The sequence below is a fragment of the Miniopterus schreibersii genome (genome assembly GCF_964146895.1).
Source record: "Miniopterus schreibersii genome assembly, chromosome: 14".
Taxonomy (NCBI): Eukaryota; Metazoa; Chordata; class Mammalia; order Chiroptera; family Miniopteridae; genus Miniopterus; species Miniopterus schreibersii.
In genome coordinates this window covers 20,359,856-20,379,139 of record NC_138114.1, presented here as the reverse complement: position 1 = coordinate 20,379,139, position 19,284 = coordinate 20,359,856, and the positions used below count along the sequence as shown (strand labels likewise).

The window sequence follows — 19,284 nt, the reverse complement described above, 5'->3', positions numbered from 1 at the left end:
TCAGTTGCACAGGCCCAGACCAGGGATCGAACCCACAACCTAGGTATGTGCCCTGACCAGGAATCTAGCCTGCCACCTTCTGGTGTATGGGACGACACTACAACATTTGTTTTAATAAATGTCAGAATAATTTTTTCTTTAAGACTTCTCATAGCAGAAACATGGGATTTCTAGTATTCTTAGCCTTTCAGTGTTCCAAGCTAAGAACTCTTTTCCCCCCAATAATACTTTCTTCGTTGGCCTCTTGCCATTGGAAAGATAAAGTAAATTATTTAAACGCAAATCAGAATCAGCTTTGGGGATATCTATTCTCAGGCTCTGGTTTTGTATCTCTTAGTACCTCATTGGACCCAATAACTATTTAAAATACGTAAGGTTTCTATCTTTGTGTGTGAAAGTGGAGCTGTAGAATCCTGAACCTAGAAGGACCCTAAGAAATCCTTCAGGTCGACGAAGTATTTTTACTCTCATTTTTCAGATAAAGCTATTGTGGCCCAGAGTTTTCTCTAAGTAAAGCAACTAGAATGAAGAAAGTAATGGGTGTTTTTTTAAAAAAAGAAATGGCATTAAATGTCCTTCTCCTGCCCCCTCCTCTGTTTCTCTGCCCTTTGAGTCAACACAGTTGCTTAGTAAAACCTCGTATTTTCTTTTGAGAAATAAAAACAAAAGTCTCCAGGACTTTTTGTTTTCCTGGTAAAGGGAAGAAAGGTGATGTCAAAGCGACGATGATCATAATAAAGATAATCCAAATAGGAAATGTTTCTAAATCAGCCGTAAGTGTCAAGGCTTAATTTTTCTGAGTTAAGGAGTAGGAACTTTAGCCTGATGAATCTGGTGTGGAAAAACCTTTCAGGTGGTTAATCCAAACGTGATCCTCAGTATAACATGTGTTGTAAACAGACTCCAGATAAATCACTGAAATCCAGATGCCCGGGTGTGTGAGGCCTGGGTGTACCTGTCCCTGAGACTTTGCCCTGGGCATTGACTGTTGGACAACCAGGTCTTCCTGTGATTTACTCTCAAACCAGAAATGTTTTTGTGTATAGTGACAACAGGCTAGTGAGAAAGCAGCAAGAGCAGGATTATCCTGGATCAAGCACTAGTTAAATTAGATCTGATTTAGTTGGAATGAATTTATGGCCCAGACACTGGGCTATGTGCTGGGTCACAGAGATGAATCAGGCAGGAGCCTGGCCCTCAAAGAATCTCAGGTTGCCTGATGAGACAAGTAACTATATATTATAGCCCTTAACACATGTGTAAACAATGTGCTCCAAGAACAGATGAAATCTTCCTGGATGTGTCACAGGTTTTATGAGCTGGGCTTTGTAGGATACCACCTGGTAGAAAGAGGAAAGGCTTTCTAGGCAGGGGGAATAGTGTGAGCAAAGACATCTGCTTGGGAAGGCGTGTAATTCTGGGTTGTTGGAGCACAGATCCTTGGTGTGGATTAAAGCAGGAGGGCAAAGATGGAAACGGAGATGAAGCTAGAAAGACAGGCTGGAGTCAGGGTGTGAACAGCATTGAATGCTCTGCTTAGGACAGACACCAGGCTGATGTGAGCATCAAATGACCAGTTCACCTTCTATAGCAATTATAATATAGCAAGTATGAATTTGTTCTCTTTCAGGTCCAGTTTTCTAAACCAAATAAAATCAAACTCCAGGGTCCATTTGCCAGAGTCGGTCAAAGGTTGAATCTTGACCATGTTTTGGGGAATCATCTCCTTGGAGTTGTCAAAAACCAAAAACCAACCAAACAAAAAACACTTGGGAATTTACACGGCATGCAGAAAATGGGGGAAGGGGCCTGGTCTTTTCCTGGGGTGCTCATTATAGTTACCTCGGCATAAACTGCCACACAGTAGTGATGTCAAGGGCTGCTCCTCCACCTCCGCTGACTACCAAGCTCCGAAGCACTGTGTTGGCGTAGAGAGGCCCCCACAATGGTCCTTATGGTATTGCCTCAGAGACCCTTTCACTGTTGTTTTTAAGGTTGACCCCTTGGTCTGGTCTCCACAAGTATCAGCAAGTACTGCTCCATATGGGCTACTCTTGGGAAAGGTACCTCCCAGTAGTGCCACTCCCTTAATTCAATTAAAGGCACTAGCTTGTGGTTCCCTCCTCTCTAGGACAAGCCATGTTAATCTTCCTCATTGGTCCTGAAGCCCAAAAGCTCTTTACAGATCTTGTGTCCTGTCCCATGAAACGCCACTGTACTTTTGAAGTCAACAGCAAGTTGGATAAGCTAAATAATTCTTCACAAAAATGTGATCATGGGAGAGGCATTGTATGTGGCTTAACAGTGACTTTGGAGACATGGTCTTTCCTAAAGTGGGATTACCTGGGCAGGAATTTCAGGCATGATAAGGTGGACAAGAGAAAGGTCATCTGGAAATAGGAGAGGAGAAAAGTGAACTAAATTGTTAGCAATTATTTACTCCTGAGAGAATAAAGTAGATAGTTGTTAAAATTTCCATTTGTCAAAATCACCAGAGATAATCTCTTAATGTTCTGATATATATTTCTAAAAGTACTTTTGGGACAAGTATTTATATATGGTAATTAATGCACAATGAAAAAAACTTCCCTTTACCCTGTTCTTTTCTCTAGAGGTAACCATTGTTATCACCTGCTTTTTTTTTTTTTTTAAATGTTTTTATTCATTCTAGGGAGAGAAACATCATCAATTGGCTGCCTCCTGCACACCCCCTGCTGGGGATCGAGCCTGCAACCTGAGCATATGCCCTGACTGGGAATCGAACCTGCAGTATCCTGGTGCATGGGTGGATGCTCAACCACCGCACCACACCAGCCGGGCTCTATCAATGTTTTTAATGATTGCCTAGCATGCAGCTTAGATTTGTATATAGTGTTAGAATTACTTTGTCCTTTCTCAGGCATAGGAGTTTAGTTCATTCGGGCTCTTGGCTGTATTTATCCATCCATCCATCCATCCATCCATCCATCCATCTTAGAATTCAGATGTGAGAGTGTTGCCTCAGGCTTGTTTGCTTATTTGAACTGAACATTTTGTCATATTTATTTGTCATAGGGAACCCTGACTTGGCAGTTGTCTGACTCCATTTCTTACTGTCTCTGTGACTGGTAAACACATCTTTTTTTAAAAAATATATCTTTATAGATTTCAGAGAGAGGAAAGGAGAGGGAGAGAGAGAAGCACCAATGATGAGGGAGTCACTGATCAGTTGCCTCCTGCATGCCGCCCACTGGGGATGGAGCCCACACCCCCAGCATGTGCCCTGACCTGAATGGAACTGCCATTTCCTGGATCATAGGTCGCTGCTCAACCACTGAGCCCCACGGAAACACATTTTAATCTAACCTAGCTGCAGTTTCCTCATCTGTAAAACATGCATGCTAATAGCAGTTAATGCAGAGATGTGACATTAATGCTCCAGTATATAGTGTTCAATTAATGTTAGTGATTGCTATTTAATGTCATCAACTATTTATTGTGATAGCGACTTCCTAGGGACAGGGTACAGATGACCCCACATTACTAGAGTTGTTACTGATGATGGGTAAAGTGAAGGAGTGGGGAATCTGGAATGAGGCCCAGTCTTGCCAAGCGCCTCTGTTCCCTCCTATACTGCCCATTTCTAGTAGCAGTAGCGCCCTTCCTCTCCTTTTCCCATTCCTCCATGGAGGAACCCTCACCCAGTGCCTGTCCCTCAGCATCTGAATTGTTCCTCATTGCTCCCAGGCACTGGCTACAGTGCTGGGACAGATCACAGTTCCTTCTCCCATTACTCTCTGGGCAACCTTGTGTCTCAGTCTTTTCGTATCCCCAGATCCAACCCAGGGCTGAACCCCACGATTTCATCACTGCGCCTTGCCCACTGGGGTGGCAGCTCTGGAACACTTTACTTCCCTTATCACTTAAATGGCCGAGGGGCGGAACCAGATCCTAGAGCCTCAGAAAGTCACCGATGTAAAGGTCTTTAGACTAGAGTCCCAACTCTTTATTTTACAGGACAGTCCGCTGAAGCTCAGAGAGAGGGGAAGTAAAACGCCTTAACAGGTTAGGAGTCGACGGAGATTCAAACCTGGGTTTCTGACTCCCGGCCCCTAGCGAGGTTCATGGCTCCTCCAGGCTGTCTGTCTGTCCCTCGTGGCCTTTCTCACCGGGAACGACTACAGAGCCAGGGAGACGGCGGCCACCCTCGTCTTCGCCGCTTTGGGGACCCCTGGCCGTGCCGCTAGCGCTGCGGTCGAGGCGGCTCGATTCTCTGGGGGCTGCAGGGCTTCCCTAGGACTTGGAAAAGCCCCAGGGCGGGCTCCTGGAGCAAGGAGAGCTCCGGGCTGCTGGAGAGCTGGGAAGTGAAGGGAGCCGCCCGGGGCCGGGAGGGCAGAGCCCGGGCTGGGATGCGGGAGTGCCCAGGTAACTGGGCGCTTGGAAACCCTAATCGGACGCCTGGAGGGCGAGAGCGCCGGCCAGCCCCACGGCCGCAAGTCCCGCCCCAGGGCGGAACGTCCTGCCCCACCCCCGACCCTCGGAGCACAGCTGACCCCGCCCCCTGGAGTCCGGTTCCCCGGACAGCCGGCGCCGAGCGCAGTAAGCCGATCGCTCCAGCCGAGCGTGCGGCGCCCCGGCCGCCAGTGCCGCGCGCCCACCGCGCCCGCCGATGCGCTAGGCTGCGGGCCGCGGCCGCCCGCGCACCATGGCCCGGCCGGTGCAGCTGGCGCCAGGGTCGCTGGCACTGGTGCTGAGCAGGTTGGAGACGCCCAAGGCGGCGGGGGTCGCGGAGGAGCCCGGCGGGCACGCGGTGTTCCGCGCCTTTCGCCGCGCCAACGCGCGCTGCTTCTGGAACTCGCGGCTGGCGCGCGCCGCCTCGCGGTTGGCCTTCCAGGGCTGGCTGCGCCGAGGGGTGCTGCTGGTGCACGCGCCTCCCGCCAGCCTGCAGGTGCTGCGCGACGCCTGGTGCCGCCGGGCGCTGCGCCCGCCCCGCGGCTTCCGCATCAGGGCGGTGGGTGAGTGCGGGCTGCGAGACCGAGCCCTGGGTACCCGGCCAGTGCACCCCCCGGCTCAACTCTGAGGGAGCGGGGCGGAGGAGGGGCTGAGAAAACAGGCGGGGGCTGGGGGAGGGCTGCCCTCCCAAGGCATTCCCTCCAGCTGGGACACGCTCCGGCCCCCAGGATACGCCGGGACAACTCCAGGAGGCCTCCATTCCTCAAATCTTTCAGCCAGCGGAGCGCACAGGTTCCTGGCCGAAGGAACTTTCTACTTAGGAAAGTGATGCTTTGGGGAGAAAGGCTTTGTGCTCGGGGAGCCAGAGGTTTGGTCAGGAGATCGGGGTTTCTGCTCCATGGGGGCGCTTAGAAGGGGAACACTAGGGGTCGGCCAGAATCTACCGGTTCTGAACTGACTGCTTTTTTTTTTTTTTTTTTAATTACAGACTTGGAGCAGAGTCTGTGGTTTTCATATTTTGCTGCATCGAGTAGTGTGGTGGTCTTGGATCAGGGCCTAGCGGAAGGTTTAGGGTCGTTAACTGCATGGGTAAAAGAAATGACAAATGGCATTCTGGACACATCCCATGGGCTAAATAGAATTCCTCCTTTCCAGTCTTTTCAGAGAGCCCATTTGTTTGAAGACAGACAGCAGCTTTTGCCTGTGTAAAATAGCTTCTCATTTGGGAAACTAAACCACTGCCCCACTGAGGGAGAGTTCTCTGGCACGGGCCACTAAACTCAGGCAGGCTGTCAGCTCCCTGTAACAGCCTGGTTCTGTCTGCCTGCATTTATGTGGGGTTGTGACGATTTGATGGTGTGCTGTTGACAAGTCACCAGTTGTTCCAGCCCTGAATTTTGACTCCTACCAAGGAACCCCGCTCTGTCTCAGTCCATAAATCCAACTCAGAGGAGGAGCAGCAAATAAAAAACATTTGTTTGAGTCCCCAGGGGTAAAGGAACAGCCGAGAGCAAGAGGCACTTGATGTTGTGCATCACCTGCTCAGAGATGATGTCTCTACATTTCAGGTCATTGGGGTTAAACCTTGGCTTGTCACCTCCATACATTACCATTCTGTCTGGTACACCCCCACCCCCACCCTTTTTCTTCCCTTAAGAGCAGAACAGAGCTCATTTGCAAAGCCACATAAACACTTTTCATCTCCTTTTACTTGCAGGAGTGAGTGAAGAAAATAGGTTTTTGGCTCTGAAAGCCAAAATTCTCACAGGGGAAGGGGTCTTTCAGACAGGCTGGATGAAAAACTCTTTTCAGTTCTGAATCCTGGGATTTTCTGGTTTGAATTAGTGGTTGCATTCTCTGGTTCCCCCACCCCCTTTCGAAGGGTGAGCATAGAGTGTATTGCAGAAAGGGGGTGGGTGGAGTTGGGGTCTAGACCTGAGGGTGAAATAGAGAGGGCTTGTGCTAAGCCAGAGGCAGCCATGATGCCTCTACCTGGGGTCCAGTGAGCAGTGGTGAATGCTGGTTCCTGGGTTGGCCTTGTTTGCTGTCATCTGAAAGATGCAGTGGACAAAGTGAACACAACACCAGGTGCTCCAGTTCTCCACCACTAGGCAATGCTGCCTCATTGCATAACTCAGGATGCAATGGACACTGTATTCTGTGGAGTGTGCAATACAGTGGTCATCACCTCTGATTTGGGTCTCTTGGCAGAAAAGATTTTCAGGTTTTTAACAGAGTTCTGTTAAGAATTAAGACATTTAGCTGGAATTTGTACAAAACCACCTATTGGAACATTTTGAGGAGCAAAATGGGGAAAGGTCTTATTTGATGCAGGTCAGTGGATTCATATGGGGGAGGCTGTTTTAAATAGAATGGCTAATTACTAGTCTAACTTGGGGTCCTTGGGTCAGGTCAGAGGAGAGGGGCAGCCATCTCAGAGTCACAGAAGGTGGTGAAAGCAGGAGGGGCTGTCTTGCCCCAAAGGAATTGGGAGTTTTGGTCCGCTTGCTTTCCTGAATTTGGCAACATTGGCTTCCAGAAGCTAAAATGGGCTTCCAGGGAGGCAAGGGAAGAGCAACTGTGCACTATTGCAGGTTTCACACAATGCTTGTTATTTTGTGAGAACCAACAGAATGCTAGGAAAAGACACAAAGGATCCATTTGGTTAGATTAATTTGGTCTCTTTGCTGTATTTTTTTTGGTTTTGTTTTTTTTTAAAGGCTCACTCCTACATAAAACTATTTTTGCATAGGGAATATTGCCAGCCAGCTGAGACAAAATGCTGGCGGGGAAAGAGGTATGGCCATGAGCTTTATAAACCCACTGTGCTCCCATGGGTGCTTCTCCTGGGCTTTTGGACCTGGGGCTTATGAGGCCTCATAAGATATGATAATTGAGTGTCTTGGCCAAGCAGACCGAAGGGACCTGAGCCTCAGATGCAGACTTGAATTTAAGGCCTGCAGAAGTTGTTTTCTCCGTGTTTTGTCCGTTTTCTTTCCCTCTTCACTTTCTCTACCTCAGCTTTGTTCTGATGAGAAAATACTTCCCAGGCTGAGAGCATTTCCCTAAACAGAAGTACACAGGATTATTTTTTTTAATTTTACTTTTCTTTTTAAAAAATATATCTTTACTGATTTCAGAGAGAGGAAAGGAGAGGGAAAGATAGAAACATCAGTGATGTCATGGATCAGCTGCCTCCTGCACGCCCCCCGACTGGGGATAGAGCCCGCAACCCGGGCATGTGCCCTGACCTGGAATCAGACCCCAGTCGCCTAGGATCCTAGGTCGACATTCAGCCGTCGAGCCACGCCCGGCGGGGCTTAATTTTACTTTTCAATTACAGTTGGCATTCAGTATTATTTTGTATTAGTTTCAGGTATATAGCATAGGATCTTTAACAAGCTAACTCTGTTTGTGCTCTAGTCCTCAGGTGTTCTCTTTTTTCATTTCTTTCTTTTATATTAGCAAATGACATTAGCAGATGAAAGGGGTGAGCTCTGAAAGCTGGAGGGAGACATCTGTTTACCTAGCTGAACCACGCAGGGGATAGGGGTGCGGGACACCTGTATTTGTTTGGGTGAGTCAGTTGTTACCCTTGGTCCACACCTACCAGGTAGGTGAAGGATTAATGATGACTTCCTGGGGTAAGGAAGAAAAGGCCACTTGGCCAAACAAATTTTTTCCCTTCTCCAGGAAATTTATAGCCGAGGTATCGACTTTCATCCCCATCATTTCTCACTGAATAAGAATGCCTGTGGCTCTTGTATAATATTTGCTTCATTAATTCATTAATGTGGCAGGTACTGTTCTAGGCGTTTCTGTATTTCAATGTATCATTCAGAATTGCATGTGCTCAGGGAGAAAGTGGAGTGTTTTTTTCCTCCAGATTCAGTTCAAGAGGGACAGTGGAGTGGGAGGCTAGGTTCACAGTCTCCTGCATCCCACAGTGACATGTGTGGGCAGGTTCTGCCTCTGACTGAGTTGGACCAGAGTTCCCTGGTGTGCGCTTTGGGGGTGTGTACTACAGATCAGGCAGGTCAGGCTGGTGAAGGGGAGCTAATGTGAGACTCTTCCCACCTCCCCTCATGACCCTCGTCCATGTGCTTCCTGAAACATCTCTGAGCATAGAGAGAGTAAGGCAGCATTGCAAGTGCCCTTGAAGACTAGAGGCCAGCCCCTAATTTATGCTATGCTAGGTATAAATGACTGATTTCAGAACCTGTTCTGGGATATAGTGTGGGAGAGAAATAGCTCAAGGGTATGGGAGCCTGATTGCACAGGAGTTGGGCAGACATCTGAAATAATGTCTGACAGTCTGTGATTTAGGGAATGGCATAGGGGAGTGTGCAGAGATGGTGAGGAGAGGGAGTGCTCCAGCTCCTATTCTGTCTTGTTTCTGAAGTCCTGTCTTGAATGATAGTAGGGTGTCTTGAAGGTTTTAGTAGCCAATGGAATTTTTTCTTCTTCTATTTTTATTGGTTTCAGAGAGAGGAAGGGAGAGGGGGAGAGAGAGAGAAACATCAATGATGATAGAGTCGTCATTGACTGGCTGCCTCTTGCACGCCCCCTGCTGGGGATCAAGCGTGCAACCTGGGCATGTGCCCTGACCGGGAATCAGAACATCGAACTCCTGGATCCTAGGCTGACGATCAACCGCTGAGCCACAACTGGCAGAGCTTGTTGTTGTTTTTAATTGATTTTAGAGAGAGAGGTAGGGGCGGGGGAGAGACGTTGATTTGTTGTTCCACTTATTTGTGCATTCATTGGTTGATTCGTGTATTTGCCCTGACCAGGAATCAAACCTGCAACCTTGGCCTATCAGGATGATGCTCTAACCAATTGTGCTACCTGGCCAGGGCTGAGCACTTTTTCATGTGTTTATCAATTTCCATTGCAAAATGTCTGTCCAAATCTTTTGCTTTTTTAAATTGGATTATTTACCTTTTTTATAGTTATTTATTATTATTTGTTATTTTGTCATGGTTGAATTATTGCAGTTCTTTATATATCCTAAATACCAGTCCTTTGTTAGAGATATGCTTTGCGACTATATAGTCTAGCCTGTGGCTTGCCTATTCAGTTTTACAATGGTATCTTTTAGAGGGATGCTTTAAATTTTTATTAAGTCTAATTTATCTATTTTCTCCTTTAAGGATTATACTTTTTGTTTCCTCTATTTTACCTAACCCAATGATTTTCTCACGGATTTTCTTCTAGAAGTTTTATGGTTTTACATTTAGATCTATGATCCATTTTGAGTTAATGTTTGTGAATTATATGAAACATAGGTGAGGCTTTTTTTTCTCCCCATATGGATGTCTAATTGTTCAAGGACGGTTTGTTGAAAAGACTAGCCTTTCTCACTGAATTGTGTTTGCAACTTGGTTGAAAATCAGTTGACTCTGTCAGAGTCTATTTCCATTGATCTTGAGTCTGTCCTTTCACCAATAGCATACTGTCTGTTGTGCTTTATAATAAGACTTGAAATCAGATATTGTGAGTCTTCCAACTTTGTTCTTCCTTAAAATTGTTTTGGTTACTCTAGGTTCTTTGTTTTTCCATATACATTTTAGAATCAGCTTGTCAGTTTCTTTAAAAAAAAAAATCCAGCTGGGATTTTTATTGGGATTGTATTGAAACAGTAGATCAGTACGAAGTTAGATGAGAAACTCATCCTGGTTTGCCTGAGACTACCCTGGTTTTAGAAATGATAGTCTTGCCCTGCCAGTGTGAGGCACAGTGGTTAGAGTACCAACCCTTGCACCGAAGGATCTTAGGTTCAATTCCCAGTCAAGGGTATGTTCCTGGGTTGCAGGCTCAATCCGTGGCTCTGGTTGGGGTACATGTGGGAGGCAGCCAATCAATGTGTCTCTCTCACAGCAGTGTTTCTCTTTCTCTTTCTCTCTTTCCCACTACCCTCCCTTCCACTTTCTGTAAAAAATCCCCACAAAACAACAACAACAAAAAAAACCAATGGAAAACTATCCTGGGGTGATGATTAAAAAAAAAAAAAGAAATAAAAGAAATGATAGTCTTGTCCTGGCTGGGTAGCTCAGTTGATTGGAGCATCATCCTGTACACCAAAGGTTGCGGGTTTGATTTCTAGTCAGGGCATGCACCTAAATTGTGGGTTTGATTCCCGGTTGGGGCATTTAAGGTAAGCAACCAATGGATGTTTCTCTCTCACATTGATGTTTCTCTCTCTCTCTGTCTCTCAAAATCAATAAACATATCCTCAGTTGAGGATTAAAAAAAGACGGTAGTCTTGCCATCTTGGGAGCCCTTTAGTCCTAGGTAAACTGGGAGAATTGGTCACCCTAATTTGGGGAGAATTGACATCTTAACATTTCATGAGCATGGTATATCTCTCTATTTGTATGTCTTTAATACAATTTTTAGTGTACAGGTCTTGAATGTCTTTTGTTAAATTTATGTTCCTAAGAACTTTATGTTTTGGATGCTATTATAAATGGTATTATTTTAAAATAAATTTTGTATTTTGGAATAATTTTAGATTTATAGAAAAATTGCAAAGATATTACAGAGTTCTGTATTCATCACTCAGTTTCCCATAATTTTTTCTGCCTTACCTTTTTAAAAATTGAGATTTAACTCACATAGCATAACATTTACCATTTAAAAGGGTATAATTCAGTGAGTTTTAGGATATTCACAATGTTGTGCAACCACTACCATTATTTAATTTCAGAACATGTTCATCACCCAAAAAAGAAAACCCTGTACCCACTACCCACTAGCAAATTCTATTTCTCTTCACAACCTGTCAACCACTAATCTACCTTCTGTCTCTATAAATTTGCCTGTTCTAGATATTTTATTTAAGTTGAATCACAATATGTGGTCTTTTGTACCTGGTATCTTTCACCTAGCATAATGTTTTCAAGGTTTATCTATGTTGTATCATGTATTAGAACTTCATTCATTTTTGTGGCTGAATAATAATCTGTTGTGGATATATCACTTAGCTTATCTATTTGTCAGTGGATGCTTATTTGGGTTGTTTCCACTTTTTGGTCACTATGAATAATAATGCTGCTCTGAACATCTCTGCAAGTCTGTGTATGGACATATATTTTTATTTTTGGGTAGATCCCATTTGGTTATCATGAAATAATTTGTTTCTCTGATGAAATTTCCAATTTGTTTGTTCATTACCAGCATATATATATATATAAAATGTTATTTATTTATTTATTTATTTATTTATTATTTACTTATTTATTTATATTTATATGTATTTTTTAATCTTCACCTGATATTTTTCCCATTGCTTTTCAGGGAGGGAGGGAGAGAGGGAGGGAGGGAGAAAGAAACATCAATGTGAGAGAGACACATCCATTGTTTGCCTCTTGCACACGCCTTGACTGGGGCTGGGGATCGAGCCTGCAACTGAGGTACACGCCCTTGTCCAGAATCAAACCCGGGACCCTTCAGTCCGCAGGCCGACGCTCTAACCACTGGGTCTAGCTGGTCACACTAACCAGCTAGGGCAACCAGCATATTTTTTTATTTATCTTTCAGCTTCTTTAAAATACTTACAATTCTAACATCTCAATCATCTCGCGGTCAGCCAGCGAGTCTTATTGGTTACCTTTTCTTTGAATAGGTCACATTTGTCTAGTACTGCAGATTGTATATCTGACATTATGAGTGATGTGTTGTGGAGACTCTGGATTGTTAACGTTCCTCTGTACGGTGTTGATTTTTTTGTTTATTTAATCAGGCAATTCATTTGGCTGGACTCAAAACTGTGAACTCTATCTACCCTGCAAAAATGGCAGCTAAAATCTCTCATGGTAGGCTGCTTGTGCCCTGTGTATGTGTAGTTCATGTTTCAGCCATAAAGTCAGGCTGAGTTTATGTGCAAAATTTGGGGCTTCATCTCTGTGACTCAGTCTTTTCCAACATCACTTTCCTGCTGTTGTAACCACTCCAAACTGTGTCCTTAGATTCTTTAAGTTAGTAAGACTCTGGGTTTCTGCCAAAGTTTGAGCCTCCTGGCCTGGCTCCTAATGGGGCCTGCCTTTAGGTGAAGAGCTATAAAAAATGGGAAACTTATCCAGTGCTGTTTCCTTCCTAGGGGACCTCCCCTCCAGTTTTTACCTGGTTTTCGTGCTTTTCAGTACCTTCAGGTAAAGGTTTTTATGTTTTGTCCGAAGTTATAATTGTTATTGGCAAAAGGGTTGGTCTAATAGGATCTCATTCCCCAGTAATGAACGTTTTTAATTCTTATCTTTTCTTCACTACTAAAATGTCATTCTGTTGATGATCAGTGTAGGCCAAAGAGAAACTCATGGTCATGACAAGAGCACTCAGACAGTCACCAAAGCAAATGCCTCTGTTCATCTCTTCCTTCTCCCAGACAGATCTTGGTTTCTCCCCCAACTCTTCCAGCTTGACTATTCCTTTTCTTCTGTTACCATTTTTAAAGGGCTGGAATAATTCTGCCTGTTTTGCAGACAGGAAACAGAATAAAGGTTGTGACTTGACTGGTGTTGCTTGGGTTTCTTGCCTTCCTCTCTATTCGCCACCAGTCCTCCCAGGGTTCCTGTAAAGGCCCTGGTACTTTTCACGGGCAGTTCCCCTCCCCAAGAGGCTATCAGATTCCCACCAGGCCTTTGGTCCACTCCAAGGCCTGGAAAATGGCAGAAACAGCTGCTCTGACCAGGCCCCTACTCCCACCTTTCTCCTTCCCACCCAGGATGTTTCCAGCCATATTTTTCTAGCTTTGTTCTGCCAGATGTTGCCTTTTACCTTATTCTGTGCAGGGGCAGTTGAAGGGTTCAGCTTGAAAGAGCCAAAGGGCTCACAACAGGGTGCCTTGTAGGCATATTGTTGTTATCAAGCTGAATGATCTGTATGTAGCATCTGGGTAGTTAATGAGCATCTCTGGCTCATGTTTTGAGTAAGCAACTGGTGAGTAGGAGAAGACACCTCTAGCTGCTGCCATGTAGTATTGAGGTCCAGTGAGTTGAAAAGAGCCGTTAACCTGAAAATCAGCTTGGATTTCTCCACCTTCTTCCTCCTGCCCCAGGCCAGTAGGTCACCAAGTCCCCTGAGGCTCAACTCCTCAGTGTCTCTCAAATCCATCCCTTTCTCTCCATTTCCACTGCAGGGCTTTTGCTCACCCAAGATCTCACCATTTTCCACATGAATTAGGGAACCAGCTTTCTCTCTTTTTGCAGTGCCATCTCCTGTGTGGCCCTGTATACTCTGGTTCAGTCTCCATCCTACAGGTAGACAGACTCATGACAATCCAAAAAGCAGATCTAATTCTGCTCTTTGCTCAGATCCTATCTGCTGCTCCCCTTAGCTTTTCAGGAAAAGTCCAGTGCCTTTAACATGCACTGCAAGGGTCTCTAATCCAATTCCACTCTAAGCTCCTTTTTCTCCTACCTTCTGAAAAGTGCCTGCCTTCCTGTATCGGTCAGGGTTCAATCAAAGAGACAGAACCAGTATGAGATAGATTACAAGGAAATGACTCTGTGATTGTGGAGGCTGGCAAGGCAGGTCCGAAATCTGTAGGTCTGGCCATCATGAAGGGCAGGCTGGAATCTCAGGCACAAGCCAAAGCTGCTATGCATAGGTGGAATTTCTTCAGTTCTGCTCTTAAGGCCTTTCAGTTGATTGAAACCTAGATTATGTTGGATATTGTCCCTTAGTAATCACATCTAAAGAATAGCTTCACAGCAATGCCTGTGTTTGTGTTTGAAAAAACGAGGCTAGTGTGTCCAGCGTGACTCAGCGGCTGAGCATTGATCGACCTGTGATCTAGGAGATCGAGGTTCAATTCCTGGTCAGGGCACATGCCTGGGTTGTGGGCTCGATCCCCAGTAGGGGGCGTGCAGGAGGCAACTGATCAATGACTCATCATTGATGTGCCCTGACTGGGAATGGAACTGTGATCTCCTGGATCCTAGGTCAGTGCTCAACCACTAAGCCACACCTGGCTGGGCAGGATTTTATTCTTTTTGATGCTATTGAAAGTGGGATTTTTTTCCTTAATTTTATTTTTGGGTAATTCCTTGTTAGTATATAGAAGTGCATCTGATTTTTGTATGTTGATTTTGTATCCTGCAACTTCACTAAATTTGTTGATTAGTTGTAATAGTTTTTTTGTGAAGTCTTTAGGGTTTTCTACGTACATGATCATGTCATCTGCAAATAGATAATTTTACTTCTTTTCCAATTTGAATGTCTTTTATTTCTTTTTCTTGCCTAATTGCTCTAGCTCGGACTTCCAGGACTATATTGAATAGAAGTGGTGAAAATGGGCATCCTTGTCTTATTCCCAATATTAGAGGAAAAGCTTTCAGTTTTTCCCCATTGATTATTATGTTAGCTGTGGGCTTTATTGTTAATTTAATTAAGGCTAATTTACGGTACTTTTATCTTGTGTTTATGGATTGAAAGACTTGAGATATATATACACACACATATATGTGTGTGTTTGTGTATATATATATCTTGATTTATCTTTATTGTTGAAAGTATTACAGATGTCCCCCTATTTTCCCCTGTTGACCCCCTCCCTCCCACCCTGCTCCCTCCCAGGCCTTGACCACACTATTGTCTGTGTCCAGTGACTTGATATTTTTAAAATGTCCATGCTACCCAAAGTGATCTACAGATTCAATGCAATTCCTATCAAAATCTCAATGGCATTTAAAATATATATATATTTATTGAATTCAGAGAGAGGAAAGGAGAGGGAGAAAGAGAAAGAAACATCAATGATGAGAGAGAGTTATTGATTGGCTGCCTCCTGCACACCCCCTGCTGGGGATGGAGCCCGAAACCCTGGCATGTGCCCTGACTGGGAATGGAACAGTGATCTCCTGGTTCATAGGTTGATGCTCAACCATGGAGCCGTGCCGGCTGGGCTCAATGGCATTTTTTTTTTTTTTAAATATATCTTTATTGATTTCAGAGAGAGGAAAGGAGAGGGAGAGAGAGAGATAGAAACATCAATGATGAGAGAGTCATTGATCGGCTCCAGCCCGCAACCCGGGCATGTGCCCTGACCGGGAATCGAACCCTGATCGCCTGGATCCTAGGTCGACGCTTAACCGCTGAGCCACGCCTGGCCGGGCTCAATGGCATTTTTTTACAGAAACAGGAAAAAACCCAAAATTCATGTGGGATTACAGTGGAATCTGAATAGCCAGAATAATCTTGAGCAAGAAAAACAAAGCTGGAGGCATTGCACTTTCTGATTTTAGTATGTTATAGTGCTACAGTAATTAAAACAGTATGGGGCTGGCATAAAGACAGACATAACCACCAATGCAAGAATAGAAAGCCCAGAAATAAACCCACACGTATACAGTCAAGATTTTTTATAAGAGTGTCAAGAATACACTATGGGGAAAGGATAATTTCAATAAATGATGTTGGGAAAACTGGATATCCACATGCAAAAGAGTGAAATTGAAACCTTGCCTTACACCATACACAGACATCAACTCAAAATGGATTGAAGGCTTAATGTAAGACTTGAAACTGTAAAACTCCTAAAAAAAAAAAAAAAAAGAAAAACTTAATGGCATAGGTCTTGGCAGTGATTTCTTCAATATGACACTGAAACCAGACAGTGAATGGGTTCAGGCTGCCTGTCACTACTTGAGCCAATTAAGCAGAGACAGGTTTGCATCATATATGAGCGTTCATTCCAATAATGCCGGCAATATGGGAAAGCAGTGGGTCATCCATGAAAATCTGCTTTACCGCCCTCCCATAAGCCAGCTGCTTATATTGGGTAGAAGGACAAAGATTACATGGGAAAGTAGGAATTACAGGCATGGGGAAGTAGGCAAGGTATAATGCTAACAGGTTACAGGCAATGTGGGCTTGGGGTCACAAAGGGTGGGCACCTCTGGGACCAGACTACAGGCAGTGAGGGCTGGGGGTTGCTGTTAATCTTTCCATGATGATAGGCAGTTCTCAGAAAAGAAGAATGGACCTCACTCCAAGGTTAAGTCAATTGTCATGTCCCATGTCCTAGGGTGTACAACTCTCAGTCAGGTTAGAATGTGTTTTCTCTAATCAGAACAGAACAATCACGGTTAATAGAGAATGATTAATATTTTTTATAACTACAGCTAGGATGGGCTTGATTACAAAGTGTCACTAGGGAATTTTGAGGGTGGTGGAAATATTCTGTCTTAATCGTGGTGGTAGTCACACTACTGTTTACAATTGCCAAGATTCAGACCCTTGTACCTAACAAGGATGAAAGTTTCTGTATGAAAATTTTACCTCACTAACCCCCCAAAAAGAAGTCAGATATTTCATTTAAAAAATATTATTTATAAGTAATTGCACTTACATGTAAGACTAATTAGCCATGGAAAAATCTGTGTTGCGAGACCCTTACATCAATATAGTTACAACTCAAGGTTTCAGATTGGGGGGACAAAAGCTGTTTCGATTTAAAAATAATTTTGCAAGGGATTTCCTAATCCTTAATTAACTACTTTAGAAATAGTGCAGAGCTTTGCATAACAAGAAGGGGATCCTTTACACACATTTCCCCCAAAAAGATAAATTTTTAAAGTCAATTATCATGTAATGAGCTTAATATTATAAATGAGTTGGGCCAAGCAGTTTCTGTTTCCTCATCTGTAAAAAGTTAGCTAATCTGAAGAGTTCTTTGCATTGTAAAACCTTGAAGTCTCATTTCCCTACTAGCACAATTTAGCTGAACCTCTAGGGGGCCTTTGGAAGCCCTCTGATCCATGAAACCTGTGAATTCAAAGGAAGTCAAACTCTGCCCCTTCCTGAGGCCTCCATTGTGCATGAGTGTGTGTGTGTGTGTGTGTGTGTGTGTGTTACATGCATGCATGGGAGCAGGGCAAGCATGGCAGCTGTTATTTAGAAGGGGAGGACTGCCCCAGGTTACATGATTAATACTCTTCAGACAGCCCACATTCTGTCCGCTGCTCCCCACAGCCCAGCCCCTCCATCTTCCAGCACACTCACCTCCCTGGGGGGAGGGTAACTTTGGCCGTGTTTTACGTCGTCTCTCTATATCCCACCATCACAGCTGCTCTGAGGTTGTGGCCCTCTGTAGGGGAGTCCCCTGGGTCAGCCCTATCAGCTGATCAACTCCTTCCATAGGAAGATGCTCCGTAGGAACCCAGAGTTTCCCAAGAATGCCTCAAACATCTGCCCCCGAAGGAGTTAGGCAGCAGGGGTTTCCATGGTAGAATAAGCTTGAAGCACTAGATTTTTCTCCCTCCTCCTGGATGTAGACAATCAGCACACCAAGGTCTCCTAGAAGCCTTTGCAGTAATGAAACCTGTTTATAAGTGGTTTCCAAACTCAGCTAGGAAACTCTCATGTAAAACCTATTTACATGCCATGGCGCTAGTGTTTCTGCACACACTTAGATGAGTGCTATTAACTTCCTTGCATTTATACGTTTCCTTTTTTTATGACCTTTTTAGAAATCTTTTGTTTCCAAGAAAAAAGAATCATGCATTATGCTAGCATTTATATAAAAATGGGGGAGGTTATTTTTATACATATTGCTTGTAGATGTGTAAACTATCTCTGGAAGGATTAGGGGAACTAACTGGTCACTGCAGCTGTTTCTCGAGAAGGGAAATGAGTGTCTGGGGGCAGGGTGAAGAGAGACTTTTTACTGGGTACCCTTTTGTACCATGTGAATGTTACCTAGCAATCCATTAAATTAAAATCAGTCACAGGTACTTTAAAAAATATAAAAACATTCATAAGTGCATGTGCATGCACGCACACACACATGCACCAACCATAATCAATACCAGAAAGAACATAACCACTGTTAATTTTTATTTTATTTTATTTATTATTTTATTTTTATTTAAAATATTACAGATGTCCCTTTTTCTCCCCAATGACCCGTTCCACCCTGTTCCTTCCCTCTCCCCAGTCCCTCTCCCCATCATTGTCCATGTCCTTGGGTTGTGTATATATGCAACCACTGTGAATATTTAGTGTTTGTATTTTACTTTCACTTGTTTGTTTTTGCTTCAGTTGCCTGTGCTTTTGGTGCTGTTAGGGGCAGAAATAGAACTGAATCCCTGGCTACTACTGATCTGATTTCTATCGCTATAGTTTTGCCTTTTCTGGAATGTCATAAATGAATCCTATAGTATGTGATCTTTTATGTCTGGTGTGTTTCACTTTGGATAATGTTTTTGAGATTCATCAACGTGTGTGTCAGTAATTCATTCCTTTTTGTTGCTGAGTGGTTCCCCATCATGTAGATGGTCCACAGTATGTTCATTCATCCAGCCAGTTGCTGGACATTTAGGTTGCTTACTGATTTTGGAGATTATGAATACAGCTGCAATAAACATTTATTAAGAGGTCTTGGTGTGGATATATGTTTTTGTTTCTCTTGGATAATTACCTAGGTGTGGGATGAGAGCATTGTTTTCCAAAGTGACTGTACCATTTCACATTCCCACCGGCAATGTATGAGTATTCCAGTTAAGCATTTTATATTTAATTTAGTTTTACCTGTTCTAATAGGTGGATGGCGGTATTTCATTGTGGTTTTAATTTGTATTTCCCTAATGCCTAGTAGAGCATCTTTTCATTTGCTTATTTACCATTTGTATCTTCTTTGACGTATGTATTAAAATCTTTTTTCCATTAAAAAAATTTGTTTTTTCTCCTGATTGAATTGTAGGACTTCTTCATGTATTTTAGATACAAGTTCTTTACAAATATTTTCTCCCAGTGGCTTGTCTTTTTATTATTATTATTTTTACCAGTGGCTTGCAAAGAATAGAAGTTTTTAATTTTAGTGAAGCCTAATTTATCAGTTTCTCCTTTATCATT

At 43.9% G+C, this 19,284-nt stretch overlaps 1 protein-coding gene and 1 pseudogene across 4 annotated transcripts in view; one reads left to right on the top strand and one right to left on the bottom strand.

Annotated features, from left to right (window-relative positions):
• LOC308567311 (small ribosomal subunit protein uS2-like) overlaps positions 1-19,284 on the bottom strand; it is a 558,798-nt pseudogene that overhangs the window by 17,960 nt on the left and 521,554 nt on the right. The window lies entirely within an intron of this gene.
• STOX1 (storkhead box 1) overlaps positions 4,530-19,284 on the top strand; it is a 49,957-nt gene continuing 35,202 nt past the window's right edge. The window contains exon 1 of one of the 3 annotated variants that reach the window (XM_081158591.1): positions 4,530-4,994. In XM_081158591.1, the coding sequence (XP_081014717.1) occupies positions 4,685-4,994 (310 nt within the window). In that variant the 5' untranslated portion in view covers positions 4,530-4,684. The remainder of the gene's footprint in view (positions 4,995-19,284) is intronic. The other 2 variants (XM_081158592.1, XM_081158593.1) reach the window with 2 other exon arrangements.